The sequence below is a fragment of the Corapipo altera genome, unplaced genomic scaffold, assembly GCF_003945725.1.
Source record: "Corapipo altera isolate COAL_440 unplaced genomic scaffold, ASM394572v1 180, whole genome shotgun sequence".
Classification (NCBI taxonomy): Eukaryota; Metazoa; Chordata; class Aves; order Passeriformes; family Pipridae; genus Corapipo; species Corapipo altera.
In genome coordinates, this window is record NW_020884915.1 from 5717075 (window position 1) to 5739374 (window position 22300).

Here is a 22300-nt window from a genome sequence, read left to right on the forward strand (position 1 = left end):
CTTGTGCATGTAAGTGGAAAATATCCATACATTTCAGTGGGATGGGGAGCCCATCCAAGTTCCCTCTGCGAATGGAGCTAGTTAGCAATGCATTACTGTGTGTTCAGGCTGGGATTTGGCTTAGGTGGAAATAAAACAAGTGTTGACTTGTCTGCTAACAGTGGTTTCTGTTGCTTTTTGTGTATCAGTGATGCTTCCAGTGGGATTTAAACAGTCCCATTGCCTCCTACTACTGTTGTCTTGTGCTTCCTGAGTTAATTGCTTGATGGCTTACAGCATTGTCAGAATCACACAAATTTATCACATGCTGGATTTTCGATCAAATATTTTGGTAAAAAAAGGTATTTCTGAAAGTGAAAATACCTTTCTTAAAATTGTAATTGTTCTTTTCTGTTAGGAAAGAATTATTCTTCCAAGTCTTGGAAGAGCAAATGAGTCAGCCCAGCACAAAGAGCTTGGCATGTCTATTTTGGTAAGAAAGCGCACGGTTTTATGAAGGTGACCGTGCTGGGGGAGGTTTTTGTTTCTTGCACCTGCTCGGCAAAGACACGAGGGCGGCTGGTGGCTCAAGGCTGGTCGGGAGTCCACGAAGGAGTAGGAGGCTTGAGCCGGGAGGAGGAAGGAGCAGGGAGGGATGAGATGGATCTGGGCGAACTGACTCAACAGCGTTGTTTGGAAGAGGGGTGCCAGTGGGGATGGCTGGGACAGCGGGGGCCCCGCGGGGAAGGGGGAGGCACCGCTCTCCGCCGGCGAGGGGGTGAACCCCCGATGTCGCCACGTTGCCTTTGGCGGTGCCTGTGCCCCGGGATAAGGTGGGAAGCGCCGTTCCCGGCGGGGCAGGTGCGGGCGCGGCGGGGCCGCCCCGTGCGGGCGGGAGCGGAGCGGGCGGGGCGGGGGAGGCGCGGCCGCCCCGGGGCTCGGGCAGCGCGGCCCGAGCGGCGCCCGGGATGTTCAACCGGGCCGTGAGCCGGCTCAGCAGGAAGCGGCCGCCCTCAGGTAACGGGGCCGGGGCAGAGGGGACCAACGGGGCCGGGGGGCTGCGGGGCTCCGGCGCCGCCGCGGGGGAGCGAGGGGGTCCCGGGCGGTCCTCGGGCGGTCCCCGGGCCGCACCGCTCCCCCCCGGCCCCGGGAGCTGCGGATGGAGCCGGAGCTGCCCCGCGGCGGGTCCGGCTGGGGGGTGGCGGTGGGACCGTGCCGGGACCGTGCGGGAGGGGAGCGGCGCTTCCCGCGGAACAGGGAACTGCGCTCTGCTCGGGCTGCTGCCTCATCAGCCGCTTTTCGGTGCCCGGCTCCTGCGGGCTGCTCTCACTGGGGGCGAGGTAACAGCGCAGAGCTTCAGAGCGCGGTTAGTCAGGCTGTGGATCGACTTCGAAGAGTTCGCCTTTGGAGGGAGCGTCTGAAGCTGGAATGGAAGTTACCAAGGAGTGATAATGCGGGACTTCCCAGTTCCCTCTGCAGGCGGGCGCTGTGCCGTGTTTGTGTGCTGTGTGCCCGCGCTGCTGCGAGTCTGGCGATTCCGAGGGGTGATATCTGGTATCAGTCGCTGCTGAAACAACTGGGGTAAAAGTAGCAATCTCCGAATCCTAGAAAATAACGGTACAGTTTACTATGTGCAGGAAGAAGTTGCAATCTTTCTAAGAAAAGCCAGATGCGGTGTTTGTCTAGACTTGATTTGGGTTGGGGTTTTTTTGGGGTTCTCTGGTTGGTTTTTGCAAGGATATCTGTCTGGTGAACGCTTCCAGAGATGCTACAAAAGCGGAACGTCCCTTTAGCTTCCTTCCTTATAGTTAAAAGTGGAATCCAGGAGCCATCTGTTGCTAGAGACAGTCAAAAGAGGATGTTGAGGCTCATGCTCTGAACAACCAACACATGCGAAGGGCAGCTCTACTGTAAGGAAAAGGTCTAAAACTCAGCTGCTGCTTGGAAAAAATTGTTATGCGAGGATTCATCTGGTGATGCTTGGATGCATGGAAAGTAAGGGAATTTCCCCCTTTCAGCTCCTTGCTTGTGAAGTTTCCTACTGTTTCATACCTTGGATTTATTAATTTGGGACTGGGGATTGTTGCTGGATAGGCTTTCTGCTGAGCATAGGAAAAGACAAGGTATTCAGAGTACTTTTAAAGTAATAATAAAGGTTCATGGCTTGCAGCTTTATGATCCAGGTGAATAAGGGCAGAAGTGCGGTCAGAAGTTCTTCGAGAAGAAATTGAGGTGGCTTTTCTTGTTTTACATTAATGCTTGAATATAGAATAAGCAACGTGCTGTTTACGTGGTGCTTTTGTCATTTTGACTGTTTGTGTGACATTTATTTGCCAGGGAGTTTGCAAAAGGCGTGTGTGGGAAAGAGATGGTTGGAACAGGCGTTTAGGAAGGGACGTGCTCCGTGGGATTCCGTGAAGGGTGTGAGTCTGTGCTGCTTGATATGGGCCACGATATCAACAGCTGGAGAGTGGCAGCAGCTTGGGAAACCGTTGTGGTGCTGCTGGAAGGCAGAGCGATCAGCATGTCTAACTCAATTAGCTGGGTCTGATTCACTCACAGTTGTTGGGTTTCCACATATTTTATTTCTTTCGGTCAAAAACAAGGCCCAAAACTGCGAGTTTTGACCTGCAAAGTTGTGTATATTGATGTTATTGATGCTTTCTGTGGTTTCAGTCCAAGTTCCTGGTTGGAGAATGCAAACATTTGCCATTTTTGATAGCACTCTTCAGCTGATAATTACAGCATTATTAGTGCTGCACTTACCATTCTCATACAAAGAGCCTTTATCCGCAGTCTGGTGCTGCAGGGCTATTGTGTGATGGGAAGGCAGCTCCTATAAGAGTCTCCTCTGCAATAATGCTCCAGCTAATGTAGCTGCCTGTTTGTTGTCTTAGCATGGAGTCCTCTGAAGTTCGGTGATGTTAAAACAAGCACTCAGTCATTTGCTGTGCTGGCTGCTCCCCGCACATCCTGAGAGCAGTTGTGTCTCTGAAGCACATTTGCAACTCGGTGGAAAGTTTCTTTCAGCAGAAAACTCTTACAACTGTGCCCTGCCGTGTGTGTGCTTTGCTGGCTTTCTCTGCCTCTTGGTTTCTAACCCCAGTAAACGACAGCAAGCTCTGCTTTGAAATATAATTAGCATATTGCAATGTAAGAAATGTAGTTAGTGTATTTATCACCTGTTGTGCATCCTGTGTGTTACTTTTACAGAAATACTGGTGGAAGGACTGCCATTTTGTAATAGCCTTTTAGATGCACAAAATTATCTCCCTGTTTTCAGTATCAGCAGATGTCTGCCTTCCTCATTTAAATGACCTTACAAATGTATATGTATTGTTAAACGTTGGGATCAAGCTTGTTATTTCCAAGCATATATCACCTAACTTTGTCACTAGAGGATTTTTAAAAGGAGAAAGTTATCTTTATAGATACCAAACAGAGTTGAATAGGTTTCAGGAGAACCGTTCACGTAACTACACTTATTGGTGTCTTGCCTTTTCAAATAAATCGTTTCAGACTCATTAATTTGTACTTCAGTGGACGTATAATTTTTAAGGTAATTTAGTAATGTGTTATGGGAGGTGGATTTGGGGATCAGCTTCTGGAGTCATTTGTGGGGAAAACCTCTTTCCTGTCTTTTAAACCCTTTAAAAAAAAAAATCTAGAAATCACACTTCAAATCTGCTGAATGAAACCAGCACATGGAGTGGGAAGTTATGATCCTAACTGGGGGTGAGGTTGGGTCACTTTTGTTTTAGAATATATGTTGGTGATGGCATATTTAGTGGGGTATAATAAAAATACCCAGCAGTTTTAATGTCCCTCTAAAATTTCAGGGTGTTTCCTACTGTCATGTATCATTTATGTTTGTACTGAAGGCGAATGTTAATGTTTTATGGCTGCAGAGGGACACTGAACATGGGGATTGATGGTGCTCAGCCCAGAGGGAGACCTCGAGCAGTGCCATGCCCAGCAGACAGACCTGAGCCCTCCAGAGCTGTTGGCACTTTCCCTGTCACAGCTTTGGCCCCTGCCAGCTGTGCCACAGCTGTGCCACCGCTGGCAGGGTGGTACCAGCCAGGTGATGTCCTCAGCAGGCTGCTGGGGGGCAGTTTCTGTGGTTTTGGGGGACTGCTCAAGACAAGGGTGGTGCTGCAGTACCTAAGGCTGTTCTCTGCCCCTTGTATTTGTTATGTACAGGGGGTTTGAGGGTCTGCCTGGTGTCCCCTGCCTTGGTGTGGGCTGAGCCTGGGCTGAGCTGGGGTTGCAGCAGAGCTGCCCAGCACCTGAGACATCCCACAGCCTCAGCTCTGGGAGCTCCCAGCTTCAACAAGAATGAGTGAGGCAAGGGGTGTAACTAGAAGGGTTGCAATGGGCAGAAAAGCCTCATCTTGGTACCACATGACTTTCTGGGCTGTGGGGAGCTTGTGAAGTGAGGAAACAAGTAGAGTAACAGAGCCCTGCACAAGGCACAGCAGAGTGGACACTGGGAAGAAGCCATGCAGGTCTTCCCTTCAAAACCAAAGGTTTTTTCTATTAATACTGCAGGAGGAGAAGGCAGGGGGAAGGGGAACAGGATCATAAGTGAGACTTATTCTGGTCTTTGCTCACCAGAATTTGTATTTTTTAGGTTCTTAAGGCCCTAGGTCTGCCCTTTGGTGCACTGGCTCATTGAAATACGTGTTTTTCAAAATAATCATTAATGTCCACTGAAGGTTTGGCTGGAACAGAAACACTAGAAATAAAATCTCATTTCCATGTGTTCTGTTCTAAATCATGTATTAAATAAGGGAATAGCCTGGTTCTTCAGGCCATGAGCAGCTGCACACACAGAGCTGCCCTTCTGCTTGCAGGTGAGCATGACTGTAACAAGAGGTTTGAACTCCTCAGAGGTTATTGTGTTCTGGTCCAATGTACTTGGCTATTCCCACTTAAATCTCACAGATTTGACTGAGATTAGGAGCCCAGATACTTTGAGTCAGGCTGCTAAAATAAATTTTGCAAGTGATAATCAAGAACCACATCCTTTTGCACAAAGTGTGGGGGGGGGCAAACCCAGGCAGCTTTAACTGGCTGTGCTTTTGTCACATCTGAGGGCTGCAGGAGTGGCCTGGGGGCAATCCCCTGGCTGTGACTGCTGGTCTTTAGCTCACAGACTGTGCTTCTCATGCAAAAACCCCACTCCTATCACAGGAGAAGGGATGTTCATTCATTTAGAACAGTGCTCCATGTCACTTTTAGGAAAACAGGCAGACTTCACAGGTCCCCACCAACTCAAACCCCGGAGGCTTTGCTGTCGTGCCAGTGTTGTGCAGGGCTTTAACCTTAGCATTGATTCCAGTTACCAGCTGAAAAGGGCATCTGATAGCACAGCTCTGCATAGATAATTCTTTGAGATACTTCCTGAGGTTTAGTTTCGTGGTGGAAGAAGGGTTTTTTAACAGAGCTTAAGCAGAAGTTACCATGATCCATATTTCCAGAAAGTTGGTAGAGTGGATTGAAGGGGTTATTAAAATAAATATAGAGGCTGTATTGGTTACAGGAAGGGTTTTGTGCACCTCTCCAGTGTGTAGTGACCCAAAATGGAGCTCTTATCCTGACTTCCCTTGCCCTGCCCTCCTACCTTCCCAGGGCATTCTGCGTGTGAGAGGAGAGAAGGCCAAGCACTTTATATCTGTTTTAGAGTTTTTCAGATGAGCAAATCCTTGGAGTCCCTCCAAGTAATAGGTTTTCCAAAGGGTAGACAGCAAAAAATTCTTCTTTTCGTTACCAGCCTTGCAGACAATGCACTTGTCCCTGGGATAGGGAAAATATAACCTGTGTGCCATCTCTCCTGCCTGTGAGAAGGCTGCTGGTAGAGCAGATGTGGGCACAGCCCAGTGCACCTTACAAAAGGAGAATTTCAGTGGACTTGGAAACAAAGAGAAAACCCACCCCCTTGCCCCAAACCAGGTTGACTCAGCTTCAGTGAGGCTCTTCTGCCAGCTGTCTTTCCTCCCAGTTAGACTGGGTTAACATCTTGGACTGGTTCTCCTGCTGAACAAAGCATTATTTTTCTTTCTCTCTTTACTTTTACCCAACCTCCAGCCTCCAGTGATGATTCTTTTCTTAACAATAAATGTCACATGTGACTGACCAGGAATTGCTTTATAGGAGCCCATGCTGCAGACAGTGTCAGAAAAAGACCAAATGATTCTTTTATGACACAGGCTGTGGTCATTGTGTTCCACAGGCAGAAGGTGCTTGACCTCCTGTAGAACAGTGACAGTGCTCATGAATTATCTGACTGTAAGGAATTTTTGCCTCCTCACAGGCAAAGCAGAATTCAAGTATGTGTGTGTGTGTGTGTTTATCTTCAGTTTTGTGGTGTTTCCTTTAAAGACAGCAGCTATAATCCCAGGGTGCAGGGGGAATGTGGGAGACATCCACGTGTGGCTGCCATTTGTGCCATTTCTAAAGAAGATGGTGTTTCTTTCGATTTTTTTTTTTTATTTTTCCAGAGATAAATGACAGCGAGGGTCACCCAAGCAGCAGCCACCAGACCTTGAAAGGAACCTCAAAATGGGCCACGTCGCTGGAGAACCTCCTCGAGGACCCAGAAGGAGTGAAGCGATTTAGGGTGGCTATTTTAGCTATGGGTATTTCTATAGACCAGAGTTAGCACTTAAAGCTGCACGAGTGCAGCCGTGCCAGGCTGTGAGCACAGAGATGTGGCTCCTTTAGGTCCGTGCCCTGAGCAGAGGTGGCACATTTGGAGCTGTGCCACCAGCTGAGCTCCTGGAGCAGCGCCTTTTGCCCGTTGCCACCGCAGCTCCCTCCTGCCAGGCACTGCAGGACTCCTGGCTGCATCTTCCTAATGGGATCTGTCTGCTCCTGACAAGTTACCGTCGGATAAACCGCAGTCCTTGAGCCTCAGCTCCCTCCTGCCAAGGGTTATTTATCACTGAGGGCTCATCTGGGCTCTTTATTCTCATCCATTAAGCAAAGTTACCACTGACAGTCTCTGAGCCTGACGACTCCTAATCTGTGTTTAGCAGCTGTAGTGAAAAGTATCCCCTGTCACTTTACTACCAAGTGTGGGCTTGTGCAGCTCAAAATGTCTTGAGGTTTAATTAGGTGAGGGTGGTGAGTTGGTTTTTCAAGGTTCCTTGCCATATTAGATGTAAAAATAGGAACTACCCACTTGAAAATGCTACTGATAAAATGCTCTGGGCTAATGTGGTGTCCTGGCAGACTGGTTTAACAAGGGATGTAAACTAGAATTACAAAACACTGATTCTGAATTCTTAAAAAAAAAAAAAAAAGTAATTGCAGTGCTGTTTAATTCTTGGCACTGCTTGATCTCTATTTTCTAACACTTGAAAGAGAAAACTGATGATCTTGGAGCTATAAATGTTTCAGCCATTATGTTTCATAAATAAATTTAATGCTCGTTTTTCCCCTTTTAAGGCATGCCTCACTTTTGGAGCAATGTGCTGCGTTAAACCCTGTAGAGAATGCAGATACATCTTCTGCTTTAGTTTACTGAAGTGAATTTATTGCCAGTGATGATCATGTTTAGAAACACTTTTATTTGTAGAGATCTTACTCATTAGAAAAATCAGAAAGGTGCCAAATGAGAATCTCAGGTGATCTGTGACTCTCATTAAAATAGTTCATTATACTCACCAGCTAATGAGCTCATATATTTTTGGATTTCCCTTTGAGTAGTGGCTGTAAAAGTGCTTGAGTTATTTAAGGGAGGCTGAAGAAACTATTCCTGTTAGTTACTGATGTGCCCTGAGATTAAATGTAGCCCATCATCCTCCTGGAATGTGCTTCCAAAATGCAGAATATGTGATGTTCCTCTGTGTGTTGGTATGTGCAGATGCACTGATACAGTGGTTCTGTTACACTGGGTTGTGTAAACTCATGGCAAAATTTGCTATAAGCAGCTTTTACTTTTAATAGCTGCAGTAGGAAGAGAGAAAAACAATTGAGGAATTGAATTCTAACATTTGTGTGTTTGTTTTTCTCTTTCCTAGGAGTTTTTAAAGAAGGAATTTAGTGAAGAAAACGTTTTGTTCTGGCTAGCATGTGAAGAATTTAAGAAAACACAGGGAAAAAAACAGGTATGTTTCCTGAATAGATTTTAGTTGTCAACAAAGTTTACTTAGCAGAGCTGGAGCTAAAACATTCCTGTTGTATAACGTGCTCTGTGTGAATGCAAATAAATGTGTTTGAAGAAATTGCACTAATATCATGGTGGTGGAATTGTTTGGAAACAAAGCTAGTTCTCTTTCAAATCAAAACAAAATGCTGAAATTGTCAAGTTTCCCATGTTTTGAAACCTCTGAACTTTTTGTAATTGCTTGGGAATAGTAAAAGGTTTATTAATTCAATGATTCATTAATGATGTTGCATCATCTTGCTTGCAAATATAGAGACATTTCATTCAGGACATTTTTAAAGCATAGCAGCTATTACATGGCAACAAACACCACTGCAATTCTTTAGTGAAACATAAAAATAACACGCAGCACAAACAAAAATATTTCACAGTATCAAAATGTAACATTTTGCCTTATCGAATTACAAGTTAAAAAACAAAGTGAGGACCTGTTTAAACTCTTTTTTTTATTTAAATATATTATCCAAATCAGTACATACCTGCAGACAATTTTCATTTTCATGAAAGCTGTATCTTTCTAGTAGCAAATACTCTTTTGGAAATTTTTTCAGCAGCCACCTCCAGTAAGGTTTTTTCCACTGCTTAGACCTTGGTTTACATTTAGACCCACCAGAAGTACAGGATCCACTTTCACATTTAGACTTGGAAGCCTATAAAGTCAGACCTAAAATATTTATCATGTTTTATTGTTTCTGAAAAAATGTTTTGTGACTGGTTTCTTTTTTTTTTTTTTTTTGTTAGTTCTGTTATTTTCTTGAGAAGTTTCAAATTTGTTTAGTTGTGAATATTTTTTTGCTGTTGATAAATCCACCTCCCCCCCCCCAAAAAAAAAAAAATATATATATTTTGCAAGAAGAGGAAAATTTTGGGGTTGACTGAGCTCTTTGTAACATTTAGTACTGTTTCAGCTGCTTCCCTCCCTCATTAAAGGTCCACAAATGCAGATGGTCTTCAGAAAAGGACAACTGGTCAGTCTACTTTTCTGTAGGGTCCCGTGCCTTGCAGTGGGATAATAATTGTATTTTCCCTTGCTAAATAATTTCCATATTTTTAGCTATTTTAGGATTGCACGTGCCAGGAAATGGTAAAGTGATGTACAGAGATAAGAGCTTAGTGAATCCTTGAATGAATTGCCAAATGAATGGACAGAGACTGAGCTAGGTTCTGTTTGAATTAATTATTCAGTACTGCCCAAACTATTTTAACTGGCTGGAATAAGTGTGCTTTAGAATGACACAGACTTACAGCGAGTTTTTATAGCTACTGCTTGTGGATGCCTTTGTTTAGATAAATGACAAAGCTGGGAAAACGCACTAAAAATAGAAATATTTCCAGTGTTTATGATAGCATGAAGCCTGAATTTGTCTTCTGAAAGTAACTCTTCTAGAAATCAGTTTGTGTCTATCTACTGTGAGCAAAGTATTCTAAAAACAAATTTTTACCTGTTTTATAACCTGTTTCTCCTTAAAACTGGTTTACCACAGAAACTAACTCAAAGACCCTTAGACCTTTGGCCAGATGAAGCTGGTATCAGATAACCCAGACTGGAGTGGGTCCAGAGGAGGCCACAGGGATGCTCAGAGGGCTGGAGCATCTCTGCTGTGGAATCCGACTGACAGCTGGGGTTGTTCAGCTTGGAACAAGCTCTGGGGAGGCCTTAGAGCCCCTTCTGGTGACTGAAGGAGCTCCAAGAGAGCTGGAGAGGGACTTGGGACAAGGGCCTGGAGTGACAGGACAAGGGGAATGGCTTTAAACTGGAAGGGGGCAGGGTTAGATCAGATACAAGGAAGAAATTCTTTACTGTGAGGGTGGTGAGACACTGGAATGTGTTGCCCAGAGAGGTGGCTGATGCCCTGTCCTTGGAAACACTTAAAGCCATTGCTGGATGGAACTCTGAGCAGCCTCATGGAGTGAAAGGTGTCTCCTGTCCCTGCAGGGGGTTGAAACTAAATGACCTTTAATGTCCTTCCAAACCTAAACCAGTCGGTGATTCTATGAATGGGTTTTTTTCCCCCCCCTATTTTAAAGTATAAGATAAACCTTTCATTACTTGACATGAGAGTTCTGGTGTGGGGTTTTTCTTGGTCAGTTTAAACTTGCACAAAGGTGCCACTGCTCCAGGGGTGCTCATTGTTACCCTTTCTGTGCCAGCCTGGAGCAGGGTTTGGTTTTGTACGGGCTGCTGTTCCAGTAGGATGGTTGGTTGGCTCAGTGACTGTTCTGTCCTTCCCTCATGTTCTTTCTGGTCCTGGCAGGTAGATGCAGGCTCACTCTGCTCCTGCTTTCCTTTGGTTGCAAATTAGCAGCATTGGTGCCATTCTAAGAAAATATCCTGGGCCTTTCCTCGTGGCTTAATGAATTTGTTACTCTCACCCACAGTCACTTGGGTTCTGCCAGGAGCTGACTTAGGTCAGGCCAACACAGGCAGATCCTGCAAGATGCTGTGCAGATACATCTTCTCTGTGCCCTTCCTCTTGACTGAGAGCCTGTGTGCAGCCAGGAGTGCTGGATCACGGGACCAGAATTAGGAATTAGGTCAAGTCCACTCGTAGCAGTGAGCTCTTCTGCCACCCATATGTTCCTCATCATAGGGCACATATTTAATAATTGAGATGGGAGTGGTGGGGATCAGCGAATAACATTTAACTTTAAGTATTTTATTGGAGTTAGTCATACATTGTTGCATTTGGGACTGCTAATGAAACAAACAGCATGTCATTCGTGCTGCTTCCCGGGGTTTCAATGTTTCTGCTCTTGCAGCTGAGTTTTAGAAATAAATTACAGATTGCAATAAATGCTTCCAGCAACGGGGAATATTTTCAGCTATTGCTAAAGCCCACCAAAATATCCACGTGGAAGTTCTGTAGAGAACGATTTCAGAACAAAGTTACATATTCAGGAGTTCCTTCTGTCTCTTCCCACATGGAATGTAGCAAGGGTTTAGCAGGACTGGGTAATGCTGCACAGCTGCTGTCTGCTGGAGCCTGCTCTGATGAGCATCTGGGGCTTCCATCCACCTCATTTGGGAACCACACTCATGCTTGAGAGCTGAGTTTGACCTTAGGAAAGGAAGTGGGAAATAATATTGTATCCACTTGAAATAGTGAGGGGGATTGCTGCAGACAGGACTTTGTTCTCCAAATGGGAATTTGGCACGGATGCTGGGGAGAGCACACAGATGGGAGTGAGAAGTGCCAAAAATCCTTTAACAACCACCTGTGAACAAGATCCCAGTTTAAGTGTTGTTTCAGTTCCAGAGCAGAGTCCCCTGTGCTGGGGCATCAGCTTCAGGTTGATGCAGAACAAAGAATGCCACTGACTGAAGGGGGGCCAATCCTGTCTCCTCCACCAGAACCTGGCTCTCCCTGAATCACATTTGGGGTGTGTATAAACACATTGGCAGCTTTAACTACACTTTCTCTTTAAAACAAATTATAAATTGTAGTTACACTGATGCTCTCCTGCTGAAGCACAGACGTGGCACAACACTTCTGTTTGCAGCTGAGCCTGTAAGGTTTAGCTCTGCATTTCCATATTTTCCCATTGCTATAAAGCCAGGTCCCCTGTGCCTCTCCAAGGGCCCCCTCTCCCTGCCACAGCTCTTTCACTTCCTTTCTTTGTTATTCTTCCTCACAAAATCCAGAGAGCCTCCCTGTTTCACCAACCTCCCACGCAGTCCTCTGGTTCCCCTGCTTGCTCTTTAAACTTCCTCACAGTCACTTCTAGTTTTGTGTTTCCTCTCCAGCCTTTCTCTGCTCTTTCTCTCCAGTGCCCAGCTTGCTCCTGAGTCCTTGGGCAAGCAGCACCTTGTGCTGTGGCTGCTGTGGAGCTGCATCTGCCTTGAATAGCCAGCAGCTCAGGACAGCCTGGCAGTTCGAGCAGAGCAGATAATTTTGAGCAGATACTGCAGCTTTTCCCTGAGTGTGTGTGCTGCTTTTCCTCTCCCTTTATTTCCTCTTTTCCACTGACTCAGTAGGAGGGCAGTTTTTTTTCTCAGTCCCTTACCATTCTATCAAATGTTGTTGGAATTTTGACAGCAGGTTCAAGCTTATTTAGGTAGGACTGGCAGTGCAATCATTTGCTCTTGCCATAATAGCTCAGGCAGCTTTGCTGTGTCTGCATTAGGGCATTAACTTTGATAATTAAAGCAGTCATACCTCTGATTTATGGGACTAATTGCTCATGTAGAACAGATGTGGCTGACCCGGTCCTCCCTGATCTGTGACACTGGAAAGATTGGAAATTGTTAAAAACAGTTCATTGGGACCTAATGCACCTGGCATGTAATGTTCTGCCCATCAGATGAATAATCTGTTTTAAAAATACTGGAAAATATGTGTCCCCTTCAGCAGCGAGAGAGTTAACTCTTTAGGCCTCCTGAATTCTCAAACACATGCAGCTTTTGTTCTAATTATCCCCAAATGCAAATGTATCTCAGCTGTAAGACATGAAAGAAATTCTGTGGCTCCTTCATGGGCAAGGGTTTAAATGCTTCCTTCTTCAAGCCCCCTTCCCATCAAAGACACAGCCCTTTAGCTGGTGTGGGGCTGTGGTTACTCAGCAGAGGTGCTGTGGGGAACACTGAGGAGCACCCCGGGCTCGGGGTCACACGCCTCCTGTTTTCAGTTTGCAGAATTTGGATTGTAGCAGGCTCTTGCCTGGTTTGGCTCTTTCTACCCCTCTGGCTTTCTCCTGTCCAACCTTCTGGTCAAGGAGGAGCTTGCATTCAGAGGATTGTGACCACTCACTCACTACTCTGAGGTGTAAAGGTGCTGGTTGGGTCAAGATGTTATTGCTGTTACTGGTTTGCCAAGGGAAGAACTCTGAAATCAGGGCAAACACCAACAAACAGCTTTATGCAAGTCACACCTACCCTTATTTATCAGCTTTCAGAGGCTATTGGGAGCCTTATCTCCAATATTTAGTCAAGTTGTTGGTGTTTTCTTTGCTCATGTAGTCAGTGTGGTAGGTGAGCTGCCCTGAGGTAGTAGCTAAGACAAAGCCTGCAGTATGACAAGTTATCTAACAGTGGCACAGATTACACACTACCTTTGCCTAGGTTTGCCTTGCAGTAAGTTTCCACAGTGTTTTTCCTCTGGGTTCCTTGCACATACTGATGATCTGTTAGTAAAAACAGCCCTCTAAGTAGTGAAGACAAGGCCTAGTTGATGGTGCTGAGCAATTCCATCCTGGATACTCAGAATCAAACACCACATCTTGCTCTAACCAAAGTGCTTCCACTGATGTCAATATAGATGTTTGCCTGCAGAGATGTTTTTCTTCCAGTACAGATGAACACACACAGGTAAGTTGATCTCTTTGTTTTGTTACCTTTTTTTTTTTAATTCAGAACGTGTTTTAGTTTTAGGATGTGGACCTCAAGAAGTGACCTAGATCTGTCTCCAACAACACATTAACCAATACAGAGGTTATCTACACAGCAAGTAATGCTTTGAATAAATATGTCCTTTTGCAGATGCAAGAAAAAGCTAAAGAGATTTACATGACTTTCCTGTCCAGTAAAGCTTCCTCCCAGGTCAATGTTGAAGGGCAGTCCCGTTTGAGCGAGACCATCTTAGAGACACCTCACCCTCTCATGTTTCAGAAGCTCCAGGACCAGGTAAAGTTATTTTGTCCAATAACACAGTTTCATTAGTTTTTACCTGTTTTTTGTGCACTCTGCTTTCTGAGCACAAGTTGTTGTAGGAAGGTTGGGAATCTGCCTGCTGCTCCCTGTGGCCAGGCGGGCACAGAGCTGGGTTGGTTCCATGCTGGGGATGTTAAATGCAGCTGCTCTGAGGTACCACAGGTTTTGGGCCCCATCTAACTGAGGCCAGTTAATTAAGACACTCCATGCAGCCATTCTAATTCCAGTTCAGGACATTCCTGGAAAACTGGGTGCAGTTTTCTCCCGGGTTCCTGTGTGGGTAGTTTGAGGCTCCCCCAGCTGAGTAACTCGGTGCCTTGGTTTTCCTGTGTGTTCACTTGTGCTGAGTCACTGCTGGTGTTTGTTTCCATAGTTGCCACTGGTTTCCTTGAGAGCTCAAGATTCTTCATTTTGCTTTGTTTTGGTATTTATATCGATATGAACATAACACAATTTTCGGAAAAGCCTCCTCTTCTGTGACTTAGAGAAGTTGGTATCTGCTTTGCCTTTTCTCAGAGAACTTGGGAGGTCTGGTAGAAATTAGGTGATATTTTGCAGGCATGTCTTTGGGTGGTAAATTTCCTTGATATTTAGCTGATTTTAAAGCTGAAGTTATGAAGTGAGTCATTCTTATCTGCAGCTTTCCAGCACTTGCAGTACTATTTTTAAATCCTGTACCATCCTCAGGACTACCTGCATTTTCCATTTGTCTCTTTCCTTTTGTGGAGAAACAGCACACTGATATAAATAATGTTTTCAACCCATTTCAGCCAGGTATTGAACACATTAGTTGGGACTGGCTGGGTCAGTTGAAGGAGTCTGAGGAGCAAAGGCTCTGCTGTCTTTCAAGCAGGTTCCAAGTCATCAGCAGTGGAAATGTCTGAAACTCAATTTCCATGTGAGGAATCAGATTTTTTCATGGAAAACCTTCTGACTGTGGGGGGGGGGGGGAAGGGAAAAAGAAATGTTCTGGTAAATCTGAGCACTGCAGTTCAGGGTGGGTGATTATGAGAGGGAAGCTGGAGAGACTAGTGGAGTTAGAATATTCTACAGTTTTACAAATGACATGCACATGGGCAGCCAAGGATTAGTGATACCTGAACTGGAAACATGCTGGACCAATGTTAGAGGAATCCCACTAGTGTGGGAAGACAGTCTGGGAACTTGTACAAATAAATGCAGAACGTTTATGGGTCATTGCACGATTCCACTGCTTGAAGCTACTGTTTACTGCTGTTAGATAATAGTTCAGAAGAGTTATGGTCTTCTCTAGTTTTCAATCCTTATAAAGTTATGAAGAGTGGTGTAATTTGTTCTCTAAAGAACCTTCTTAACTACTGCTGGAGCTGTGTGTCTGAAGCATAAAAAGGCAGAGCTGGAAAGCCACAGTCTGGTCTGCAGCACTGCTGGGAACCAGCACTTGGGTTCTCCAGAAACCTACTGGTTTGACTGGTGCTACTGGTGGGCTGTGGGTTTGTGCTCACGGGGTGGCCTTAAATGGCTTGGGGGCAGTTGTTGGTGCTGACTGAAGTGGTGACAGAGGGTTCATAGAAATCTGTGTGTTTAAAAATACTTGAAGGGTGAATGTTGCTGCTCCACAAAGGCAATGGGAGGAGGGGAGGGGCAAAAGAGGGCTCTGCTTTTGCACATGATCATAAAATCTGCCTGTTCTGTACACTTGGCTGACCAGGCTGCAGAAGATATTGATCTTACAGTGCTCTGTCTCTCTGGCAGATGCTTTAAGTGATACCAGGAACAAGAGAAGTCTAAGTTCTTAACACTGACACGATGTTTTAACAGGCAAGGTCTTCCTTACTATTTTTTCCCTCGAGCTACTTAGATAAATTTAATTACATTGTATTTGGCCAATGCCTGGAGGTGTAATTTGGCTTGGCTTTGTTTAACTGCATTGATTAGGGTCTGCATTGATTAGGGTCTGCATTGATTAGGGTCTGCATGGAGTGGGTGCTTTGGGATTGTCCATATTCCAATATGTAGCTTATGTAACAGTATTTCCACAGCTCTAAACACGAACTTAAATATTTAAATATGCAAATGAACAGTGGTTGGTAAAATCCACCATGTAATTTACTTGTAAGGGAGCTATTTCAGCAAACACACAGACAAGAACAGTCAAGTTTTGGGTGTTTGCCTTTATCTGTCCAGGTTCCTCGAGGATGTGGAACAAAAAAGCAGTTTAAGGCTGTTTTCTTCCTCCTAGCAAGCAGTTGTGTTACCTGGTTGTACTCTCAATTAGAAGGGAGACTGTAAAGGTAAAGCTGAAGTTATCCAGACATGGATTAGCCACACATGCAGGTCAGAATCCAGAAATTTGTCTTGGAAATTGAGTTACTCTGAGTACCATAAAATGTAATCAGTCCTGAAACATGACTCAGAGAGGCTCCAGTGAAATAATAGGCTGAGGGTGATGTTGGCTTTGGTTTGGCCTCAGTTACAGTCCTGAGGTTAACTTTTTTTTCTTCCACTCTGTTGCAAGACCAGCTTAAATATATAGTCCTGACCTTGACACCTGAACAGTTTCCAGACTCTTCTCCCAAGCCTTTCTGTTTTCAGAAAACTCCAAAAGAGCTGTAGCTTTTTTTGTCTGTGGTGGATACAAATAGAGGAGCAGAAGTGACGTTGAGGGACGAGCCTGAACTCAAGCCCTGGGAGAGAAAAGCTGTACTTGGTGCTGACTTCATGCTTCCATGCTGACCATGAGAAGAGGGGCAGCTCTTGGCCTAGTGTAAAGCATAAAGGCACTACTTTAATCCATCACCAATTTAAAACCATGTTTTATCTGGGAAACTACATCTGCACCAGATCAGCTCTTTGTGGAAGGTACCTTCAACATTTCTGAGCTGGCCTGAGACCAATCTTGATGTAACAGTCTAAAAAGGATGGGAATACTGGCGTAAGTTTAAGAAACCTCAGTCAAACCAGTTGTTTCAGTCTAGTTGTTTCAGTTTGAAGTTTCAGTATTTGTGTAAATTATTTAGAGGCTTTTCTCAATTATCCAGTGCTCTGCATGAGTAGCTCTGTAATGTTCAAGAGGAATTGCAGCCAAAAAGGTGCACAAAAGGCCCCTCTCTTTCTTCAGCTCTGCTTTGTCCCTCTGAGTATCTTCCAGACCCCCTCCCAGGAGGACACCCTTGCTGGGTTTCACTCCTGGGAGCTCTGCAGGGCTAAAGCTGCCTTGGGAGGGCACCAGGCACTGTCCTGCTTGTTCTCACCTGTGCTTCTGACCATCCTACAGAGTGACCATGGCATGGGACCTCCCACCTTCGGCATTAGGTTTGCAAAGTTGGCTACTGTGAAAAACATAATCTGTTTCTTAAACAAATATGGGTGTTATTGCCAAACAGTGACTGTGGAACCTACAATATTGGACGTGTGTATTTTCAGTGTCTTGCTTTTTTTAGTGGTGCTTTAGCACTGGCAGAACAAAAGTACCCTAGAATTGATGCTGTCCTTCTCATTTAAAAATCTCCTTTTCCTTAGGTCATTGGTTCTGTGTTCTTTTCCCCCTCTCTTACCAGATATTCAACCTCATGAAATACGACAGCTACAGCCGCTTCCTGAAGTCAGACATATTCCTAAACCATCAGAAGTGTGAGGAGCAAGAGGAGAATTCACCAGAGGCTCAGACTGCAGCCAAAAGAGCATCAAGAATTTACAACACATGATACAACGGGTCTCTACAGGAGAGGCAACACAGTAATGAAATTACACTCAGGAACAGTCTAGGGTTAGAGCAGTTGCATTTAGGGCTTGGAAAGCTCCAAACCTTTTTAGGAGATTACCTTCTTAATTGCTTGAATGACTAATTGTTTTTGCATGATAGCTATTAACCAAGCACCCATGGAAAGACTGTTTCCTGGATAAAAGGCTGAGATGTTCCTCCAGAGCATGACTTGCCATCCATATTTCACAGGTTAAAATGCTTTCAATTCTTCTGTTTTCTTCTGTCACCAATGATGATCAGAAATGGGAGACAGGGTGGTTGTTGTTTTATTTTTGCCTTGCAATTTTTATTTCTGACTAGCTTTTACACCCTGAACTGCTGGGAGAAGCTATTGAGGAGCACATTTCACATTACTTTGTGGATGAGTCATTCATAGCAAATCTAATCACCAAGGGACAGCATCTTTCAGGTTTAAGCTCAGTAGAACCCAATCCCTTCCTATATAACTTTCTTTCACGGTGATACCTGTTTAGCTTTGCCTTCATTGTTCAATCAAAATACTTCTCTAGTTGTGATTTTAATTTCTGTATTTCCTAAATTTCCCTCTTTTTTTTTCTTTTTTATTTTTTTTTTTTGGCAGCAGACAATCACTTTCTTCAGAAGGTGGAATAATCTTTATTCCCTTGGGAACAGAAGCCCTAAAATAGACAGTGTCTCTGCAGAACTTCTGAGTGCCATTAGGAAACGTGACAGTAAATATCCCACTAGGGCACACTGATTCCAGCAAACCTTACCTGGGGCATGTCCTGCATGTCAGTGGAACATCAGTGTCAGGTGCTGGTGTTGGGAAGCATCTGGTCTCTCCCAGGTCTCCAGGACAATCCTGCTCTTTGCAGCAAGAGCACTTTGGCAAAGGACCAACAAACCAAATCTGGTTTTGTTTTACTAAAATCTCTCCACTAAAGTCACCCTGCCTTGTTTTGTTTGCTCCAGAAAAGTATTTCAGGGATTTTTTTCCCCCCTTATTGTGACTTTTTGGAGAGCTGCAGTGGAACAGGGGGTTGGCATTGGGGTTCAGCCAGTCTCACACCAAGCTTGAGAGGAAGGGGAATTTATTTCTACCCAGTGCCAGGAAAGGTGAAATGTCAGGGAGGGTAAAGGAAGACACTCCCCATGAGCTCCCATGTTGTCCTGGGAATGTGTCAGAGCTGCAAAGCACATCTTGGGGCACAGTTTTTCAGGTGTTCAAATATTTTTTTTTTAATTATTTCATTTTCAGTGTTACTGAATTGCAGCTTAAGTTGAGGAAGTGTATTAACTACTCACTCTATTTACAAACCTCTCAGTTTGTAGTTTAGCTGTTCCACATTCTCTCACTATTTACTTTTTCATTTTTTGCCCTGCTTGTCTTGAACTTTTGTTTATGTGCTGGCTAATCTCAATGCACAGTCAGCTTTTGAACATTTTATACTTCTTTTTTTTTGTCAGAAAGGCCAGATATGTTTTACATGTTACTGTCACCATCAGTGTTCTAAGCTAAATCTAGGCTGCCATTATTGAGAATGCAAACTCACTTTCTAGACTTGATTATTTCTCTTTAACTCTGAGCCACTCTTTCAGGTGATGTGCAAAGAAAGTTGTTTCCATGGGCTTTTCCCTAGTTAGATGTAAAAGTGGGAATGGAAGTTCTGATTCTTCCCCCAGAGCTACATGCCCTGCTCATTTTTAGGAAATCAAAGGAGAGGTCAGTGCCTCCATATGCTTGTTGTAAGGTGTAATTCTTATGCACTGAGTTATTTTTCCTTTTATGCTCTCAAAAGATTTAATGGTGAAGTCATATTTCTTCAGGCAGTTTCTGTGGTGTTTGACCTCATGTTTAAGCTGTATTTCAACATTTTATCAAATAGGGATGAATTAAACATGTGCATGAAGCTATTTTTTTATTTTTTTTTCTGAGGGGTCCTAGGAAATGGGACCATCCAGTTCTGGACTTGCCAACTCGTTGTAATCTCAGGATTACCTCTCCTGAAAATCCACTGTAATAACGATCTCTTAATGCCTGCCACAGCACAGGATGGAACTTCTGATAGCATTGAATTCCTTGGGAGTGAGCAGCTTAACCAGTTTAGGAGCTGGGCTTTGTCTCTCCCCAGTATTTGCTGCAGAAGTTTTAGTGATATTGAGAACTTCAGGATGGGGATCTTCATGGGAAAAATGCAGAATGAGCTCTTACCACATTCATCACATGGATGCACAGCAGATTCATTTTTAATCATATTGATTTAAAAAATGCATGAGCAAGGGGGAAGAGTCTTTTGACGATCATGTCTTAAAATAAATATGAAGAATAAAACCAGAAGCTGTATGAACAAAGGTAGGGCATCAAAGAGAGAAAATATTTGTTTGTAGCTGCTTATAAACAACATTTTCCTTGGCACTGTGCTGCCTACCAGGTACTGTCTTTGCTTGTTAAAAGTGAGTACCCCATATGAGTAGACATCAAGGTGCTTTACACTATTGCCAGACTAAAGTTACTCAAATGGAAATGTATTTTTTAGCAGCCTCTCAATACCTGTGATGTTTATTTCAACACCTGTTATGATTCTAATATGCCTAAATCCACAAAATTCTTCATCTTTGAATTGCTCTTTTACCTCAGAGGTAAAAAGTGGATTGCCCCATTGCCTGGCTTGTTTATGATATCTGGTTTTGTTTTATTTTTTTTTTAGAACACCAAGAAGTAGACTTGCAAGGTACAGAAATCAAAGACCTTTTCCCATTCATTAGATTATCTGTATTTTTCAGTAAAAGAGTAATCAAATTAAAACCTAGCAAGCAGATATCTGTAATTGCAACATGTATCTATGTGGAGAAAGTTATTTTACTTCTGTTGATCTTGTCACTGGCCAAACTTACTTTGGGAAATAGATGACATTTACTCCATGTGGCATAGAACAAAACAGAAAAAGAACTGCTTCCCTACAAGTAAATCCTGCTTTCCAGGAACAACTGTAAGCATTGCATAAAACCTCAGGCTGTAAGTGGGTGCTCAGTTGCTTTGTGTAGAGATTAAAGATAGGATCTGCTGCTCTTCATAGAACTTACACTGAAGGTATGAGCACAAAAAAAAAACAAGCTGGAGAAGTTTAGTGCCTGATTGCATGCCTTGAACTCTACCTTGTTTTGTGTTTCTCAGCTAAAAAAATTAAAATACTCTACAAATACGCCATATCCGTGTGCTGACAGCTGGTTTGTGTTTTGAACATAGTTTGGGCCAAGATCACTTCATATCCCATAGTTATTCCATTTTCTGCTCTCAGCCCCTGTTAGCACAGTTGTTCACAGCCTGTCCTGGTGTGTTTTTCTCCTGGAGGATGGGATGACACAGTGGGGCTCACGTCTGAGCCAACCCTTCCCTGAACAAGCTGCAGAAAGTCCCTTGAGCAGTGAAAGATGCTTCCTGTACCTTCTGCATCTCCCATTTCTTTGTTCCTGCTGCGTTTCTTCCATGGCACTTGCCAACCCATTGATGTGGAGAAGGAGGGGTTGAAAAATCAGAGTGAGGGAGGGAGAGAAAAATACTTGAATGTTCACGTTTGGATAACAGTTTGGAAGGTGCTTGTATTTTACTGCATTTGCATCTGGGTTAAAAACTAACTAGGTCTATGATGCAGAGAGGTCCTATGGTTTTATGGCTGATTCAAAGCTGAAAAGCAATACAAATTTATAAACTGTTTATAACTATTTTCATCCTAAAACAGGGCAGAAAGTCTCACGAAGTCACCCAGTTGTAACAAATGTCTGCCCCTGACAAAACAAAAGGGTTGTTTACGTGACAGTGATAATTTCCCTGTCCCAGAGGCAGTTCCTCTTGTTTTACATCCCACACAGCTCATGGCCGAGGGCTTTAAGGGCCCTTTTGGCAGAGCCCCAGCTCAAAGCGAGCTCTGGGGCATCCTTTACCCCAAGGATCTGTGGGACTTTACTGTGCTGCCACACAAGTGCTCAGCAGCTGCAGCCCCAATTCCGATCCCTCCAGTTTAGGAGTTTGACTATAACGAAGTGAAAGATGCTTTTCATCAGGGCTGTTATATCTTGGCTGATCAAAGCGCAAATCCGCTGCAGCCAGGAGTTAAAAAGCGCCCGGTTCGAAGGGGCTGGGGAGGGTGGGGGAACAAACGGGGAAAGGCAGCACATGGAGAGGAATGGAACCATCGCCGAATTTAACAGCACCCTCTCCCGGCTCTTGGCAGAATAACGTGGTTTCTGGGCTTGGAGGAGGACTCCTGCTTGTTCCTCAAAGGCGAGGGACTTGGCGACCCTCCTGCCAGCAATAAGTGCCGCTAAGCCGAAGCACTCTGCCGAAATGCCAGGGTGGCTCTGTGTGCCACTAAAGGCAGCTGGCGTTGCTCCCGTCGAAACTTGAGGGCATCACCCTGCGGAAGAAAACCGATCAGAATGGCTTTGAAAGCTGGCACTGCGGGGCACACAAGGCTCCCGAGCTACAAAACTGCAGAGAGGGGCCAGAGATTGTCCCTTCCCCCACGGCCCCGGGCTGCGCTCATTGAATCACCCAAGGCAGACGCTGTGCGAGGGGAGCAGTGACCGGCATGCTGAGTGCCGCGGCTCTCACACGCTCCTTTCTGCCACACTGACCTCTTGCCTCGGCTTTGCCGGAGGTGACGAACCTAAAAATCCAAACCATTACCTGCCTGCATCCCCCTGTTGCTCTTGGGCTCTGTAAATCCTGTTTCACTTTACAGAAAAATCTCCAAACCAGCAAGGAATGTTGGCTGAGAAAAGCAGTGCAGGGCAG

General features: G+C 44.6%; 1 protein-coding gene across 2 annotated transcripts; it reads left to right on the forward strand.

Moving 5' to 3' along the window:
- The first annotated feature begins 905 nt into the window (after window positions 1–905).
- Window positions 906–20713, forward strand: RGS10 (regulator of G protein signaling 10). 2 transcript variants are annotated; one of them, XM_027655126.1, is made up of 5 exons: window positions 906–996; window positions 6483–6601; window positions 8007–8093; window positions 13629–13772; window positions 17339–20713. In XM_027655126.1, exons 1-5 carry the CDS (start codon window positions 948–950, stop codon window positions 17483–17485), a joined length of 546 nt encoding a protein of 181 aa, XP_027510927.1. In that variant the 5' UTR covers window positions 906–947; the 3' UTR covers window positions 17486–20713. The 2 variants fall into 2 exon arrangements, with proteins under 2 accessions (XP_027510927.1, XP_027510928.1); XM_027655127.1 differs by lacking the exon at window positions 906–996 and adding an exon at window positions 1456–1974.
- The last annotated feature ends 1587 nt before the right edge of the window (window positions 20714–22300 follow it).

What these genes read in the sequence shown, in the direction of transcription:
- RGS10 (XM_027655126.1), top strand. Translation starts at nt 948, where the DNA reads ATGTTCAACCGGGCCGTGAGCCGGCTCAGCAGGAAGCGGCCGCCCTCA. An exon ending in CAGGAAGCGGCCGCCCTCAG is followed by an intron (nt 997 to 6,482) that starts GTAACGGGGCCG and finishes TTATTTTTCCAG; the next exon opens with AGATAAATGACAGCGAGGGT. An exon ending in AAGGAGTGAAGCGATTTAGG is followed by an intron (nt 6,602 to 8,006) that starts GTGGCTATTTTA and finishes TCTCTTTCCTAG; the next exon opens with GAGTTTTTAAAGAAGGAATT.